This window comes from Mercenaria mercenaria, chromosome 2, assembly GCF_021730395.1.
Source record: "Mercenaria mercenaria strain notata chromosome 2, MADL_Memer_1, whole genome shotgun sequence".
Taxonomy (NCBI): Eukaryota; Metazoa; Mollusca; class Bivalvia; order Venerida; family Veneridae; genus Mercenaria; species Mercenaria mercenaria.
Genome location: NC_069362.1, coordinates 21702163 through 21707596, shown reverse-complemented (window position 1 = coordinate 21707596; position 5434 = coordinate 21702163). Strand labels below are relative to the sequence as shown.

Here is a 5434-nt window from a genome sequence, read left to right as displayed (position 1 = left end):
GAAACATTTTTGAATTGTCAGTCTGGATTCCCAGGCTAGGTTTCTATATAAATAAGCTACCTTTTTCAACGTTATAAGCTACGTGACCTCTGGGACAGTACTATGCAATAGCTAATCAATATCATCGCTCCAGTTCAGGTGACATGAGGTCATCGTTTATTCACGTGACCATAAATTTGCACATTTGTATTCATACACGTTGTTGTTTGAATTAAAACGTTTACCTCAGTTTGTATTGATTTTAGTCGCCGAATTTACATTAAAATGGTATTAAGGCATATATTGTAGCTTTTCAAATTATGCACATTGTGTAGATAATTGTTAACCTAGAAAGCTTGGAACTATTTTTGGTTGTGTTGTTAGGATGGTCTTATGAACTGACAAGATTTTTCAAACGGAGTATTCTTTTTGACACTGGTGGCAGCTAGCAGCCACCAAAAACGAGAGAAAATGCGTTAGTACGGAAACAAGAGGCCCGCGACGTATTCATTTTAAGTTTATTTCAGAAAGCTAGCGCGCATACTAACGAAATTATCAACTACGCAGATTTCTACGGATAACAGTGAAACCGAAATGCACCGAGAAGTGTTAAATATCCGTATTTTCCTTCCTCTTTCAATATAAAAACCTTTGGAGGGTCATGTACTTCAAACCTGGATAAAACTTGTACTCAAAGGGACAGAGATAAACGAACTTGAGATTGCAGCAGCTAAACCATTAACTTAACTATTTTGAATTTACCCTGGCACTAAGGTATACTCCCTCCTTAACCGTGAAAGCCGAACATAACCCGCAGATTGGGTGCGGTAAATGCAAACTTCAGTAGAAATAGTTTATTATTTTGAAAGACGGTATAAAATATTTTCTTCGATCGTATATTCAGCAGTGATATCTAAAAATAAAATTTAGTTTAGTTAAAGTAATTGAATTCAAAAGCATTTTATTGGTCGTCACATATTTCGATTTTGAAAAATGCACAGAGCGTTTGGTTACATTGGCTGCGCCAATCTTGTGTGAAAATACGCTAATTAATCCTAAAACTGGAAAACTGTGATACGAATTTCTAGCGGAAATTATCGGATTTACCGTAGTTCTAGAGAACTTGTTTCGACTTCTGGTTGTTATTATTTCGTTCATGAAACTGATGTATGAAAAAGGAGCGATCGGCATATGGATCATGACAAACTTACTCAGATCTTTAGAAATTAACTCCATTGACTTACAGTCATAATCTAAACATGAATGATAAACACAGTACTGAACCAAAATTGATCAAAAATATGTTTTAACTGCATTTCATAAACAGCACGGATGGGCCATACCATGTGTTACAAAGATCTGGAAATCATATTTTAGCAAACTAAATGTTATGTTAATAGTTTAGAATAAGTGTTTCCATTTTTTGTGGACGCAAGAATTAAGTGTGTTTCTTTGTTGACAAATATGTAGAAACGAAGACTGGATCTTAGGTGTTTATTGATACTACACTTTTGAAATCTTCTTACGCACTACTTAGACTATTGCTTATACCTTTCACATTTGTCACTTTTATTTACTTTTTCGGCATTTTTGAAATTTGAAACATATTTGAAATAGAAATTTATTAGTGTAAAAACATATCAAAACTTCTGCAAAATCAAATGTTGCAGTTATATAAAATATTTTATTGTAATACCTTAGCCCATTTTTAAAGTCCCATTATTTCTCAAAATCAAAAATGTTTAGTGCATAAACTTAATGTCCGGTCGTGTGTACATGATGGTTTTAGAAGTCCTGTTCAACTGCGCAAAAATAAGTTGACTACCTACTATCTAAAAATTCTGGGAGTTTCACACAGACTTGTGTTTATTTCTATTTTCGCCGAGCCGATTTCCGTCAAGTACCGATTGCCTCCGTGACGCGAACGTTAATTTATGCAAATGAAAAGAGTGCACCCAATATTGATGAGGTAGTAAACACTCGTGAACAGAAGAAAATGTCTTTAGTAAGTTTATTGCGAATTTGTTGTGTTATTGCGAATAATTAATGGTATTTAAGATATAATTACTGTTCATTGGCTATATACCATTCTTGCATCATGATAATTAACAACATGCCGCATAAGGGTTTGACTTATCATCATTGGTTATAATAAAATAATAAAAGTCAACTGCCGCGATGGGCGCTGGTTCAGAAAACTCTGTTTTTGTCAGGGCTGCGGGTTCGCTCCCGAAAAGCTGTAGACAATCTTTCTTTTTTTAATTTTTGAATTATTTTCATATTCTTTAAACGATATAATCTCAAGAATAAAAAATAAAAAAAAGAAAAGAAAAGAAAAAAAAGAATTGTCCTCAGCAGGGAGCAAACCCGCGGCCCTGACAAAAACAGATTTCTGAACAAGACCCTTAGCTCTTTCGGCCACTGCGGCAGTTGACTTTTAGAGTCAGTATTTTTATTATAACCACTGATGATATCGTCTGTGTCCGGGCTTTGTTGGTAACATCAAGCTCGGATCTATTCTCTTATTTCTTGGACAAGCAATTTGTGTAAAAAACGCTCGGAGTAAGTTGTTATTCGTTTTTTGGTATGTGCAGAGCTTCCATCTTGAATTTTTGTGCAAATGACGTCATTCAATTATGCGTCCTTCCGAGTTATTACGAACTGTCATCGAAAAGATTAAATTTGTAAACACTGGCAGTATTTTGTCATCCATACAAAATACTAAACTTCGTTTTGCGGTGATTATTTTTTTAAGGATAAAGTGTCATCATAGACCAAACATATGCTGTTTCTGTACCATTTAGGGAGCACTACAATCTGACAATAATTCGTGGTCTTCTTTCTACGGAAAATAATGCTTTTTCAGAGAAATGATGGGACTTCAAAGTAGCAAAATACAATTTAATAAACTAATTGCATGTGTACGTTTTATGATTTGTTTTCGCGATGAATTCAAATTTATTTCTTAAAAAATTCAGTACGTCTTTGTATTTTGTGACGTTTTAAAAATGGAGCGTGGTCATAAAATTATGATAGCTTAGTTTTGTTTCATTGAAATTTCAGCCGAACATTAACGATAATTTTCTAACAGTATACCAAGTGTTTTAGTAAATTTAGATATTGGCAAAATAATATGTGTTGCGTTAGAACAAGTGTACGAAGAGATAAATCGTAAACTGCAAATTGTGCAGATGGATTGTTTTAGGCGGCTCTAATACAATGTATCTGTCATTTCTTGTAACCTGAAAGATGATATGAAAACGCAAAGTCTCAATGAACGAGTTATAAGTGTGCAAAACGACACGTAAAGTAAGGGCATCTGTTTACATATTCTTATATTCAAGATTCGTGTACGTCTAAAGGGAAGAATTTATTTTAAGGCAAAACTGTTTCACAGTTTCCTAAATACAGTATGAAGGATTTACATCTCAGCTTTAACTACTGCATAAACGATACTATGGTCAAGTACATAGTACACCTTGAACCATAATTACATTATTATTATTATCATTATAATTATTATTATTATTATTATTATCATTATTATTATTATACCAGATTTATATAGATACACCAAATGATAATTGATTCAAAACTATCATAGAAGCATATTTACTGAAGGAGCAATTGAAAAAAAATGGAATAGTGATTCTTCTGATATTATTGATTAATGGTGATAACAAATTGATAAGACATAACTGTTTCTCTAAAACTCTTTTTATTTTATATATGTAGTTTTCCTTTGCGTTTGATTTGTTACATAAATAACCATATTAAGATATATTATCTTGAAAACATTACAGGATATTGCAATCTTTGAATTTCGTTGTTTTTCATGTAGTTGAATAGCACTTCAGTGTATAGTTTTATAATCATAACGCACAGTCCGACGATTTCTGGTTTTGCATTTCATTTTTGGTCTGGCCAAAAGATTGCCGCCTTCCCATGGAAGAGTTGAGGAGCTCCATGTGCCACGGCCACATCCAATGTACTTCATATAGCAGGAGATTCTTGAGCACGTGTAGGCATAACAGCATATCCTTGCATTCCCTCTAACAGTTATTTTGTACTGAATTGTTGCTCTTGGCCTTGGAAGACTGACGGTATCGGACCTTGAAATATAAAACCATATTTACTATAAAATGCAGGCGTTTGAACTTAGACTTTTGATTCAATAGCCAAATTTTGCTGGCACACAAACGTTGAAATACTTGGTAAAGATAGCTCCAATAAAACGAAAATAGTATATTTAATGTATAAAAATCACCAGAATAATTCTTGTAATACTAAAACTAACTTTCTTTTGTTGATGCCTTTTCTGCAAGAATCACGTAAACCCCCAACACGAAGGCTATGCGACTACTATGTTATCTTCTATACTCTCTTTGGCCTTTAAGGTCTTCCAGAGATTACAATATTAATTTAATCTTTACCTACTACCAGACAATGGTTACTTTTTAAAGTTTTGACTGTTATTTGATTAAGAATTAGTTCTCTGTTTTCATTATTGGTAGAAACAAATATTCCAATGTTTTAGAGTCAATAGAGAATTAAAAACTAACTTTTAATGACCTAAAACTGTACAATATACTCATTATATAGAACAATTACAAAGACATGTAAAACAAAGGCATGGATTGGACATACAATCACAATATTCAATTTGCGAAACGATCATATGAAAGTCGATATTTAATTTTGTATTGATGAACTGTGTTTTACTACAACCTTTCAAAACATTTATATAAGAAAAATGAAAATAGTTTTCAAGATGTTGGAAAAATTCAAATTTCACAACCGAAAAGGGATGACTACCATACATCTTTTGATAACCATAATGCGTTAAGTTATAGTCTTGCAATTACAGTAAAATATTTTGAGTTTTATCTTTACATTGAAACTTATTTAAAGTTATAAATACTACCAAGGAACATCTTTAGGATCACTTGAAATCCAAACAAGCATACATAGTTACTTACTTACAAACCGGTCCGTAGCGGTTCCTGTATGCCTTACAGTTAACTCCTCCCAGCGTCTCAGGCTGTGCAGAAGCCAATGGAATGAGAAGCATTGCCACGAATATCGCCGATAACATCATCATCTTGGTTACAAAACTAACTGCAAGTATATCAGATATTCTCATACAATAATCATGCAGTCTTCAGTAAATGTGAATTTTAAGATAAAATTCTGTTTTTCGTTGAACATATTTATTGTAAATTAGATAATATGCAAACATTGTAGTCAAATTATTCTTTGAAAGTGATCTTTGCAAGTTGGTCGCCGATGTTTCTTATAATAAAATAAAATAATAATATTTTTAATGCAATACGTACCTTCTCCTTCTAGTTCAGCGCAATACAATATCATGAGTCCCTGTTTATATAGATATCTTAACAGGATATAAAATGTAAAAAAAATAATATTAACAAGAAATAATAATATATATAATGTC

The 5434-nt window shown here is 32.5% G+C and overlaps 1 protein-coding gene across 1 annotated transcript; it reads right to left on the bottom strand.

Moving 5' to 3' along the window:
- Nucleotides 1-3678: 3678 nt before the first annotated feature.
- LOC123562025 (uncharacterized) lies at nt 3679-5117 on the bottom strand. The gene is made up of 2 exons (XM_053523089.1): nt 4959-5117; nt 3679-4091 (listed from the first exon to the last, which is right to left on the bottom strand). The coding sequence occupies exons 1-2, from the start codon at nt 5078-5080 to the stop codon at nt 3833-3835; spliced, it is 381 nt and encodes a 126-aa protein (XP_053379064.1). The 5' UTR covers nt 5081-5117; the 3' UTR covers nt 3679-3832.
- Nucleotides 5118-5434: the final 317 nt, after the last annotated feature.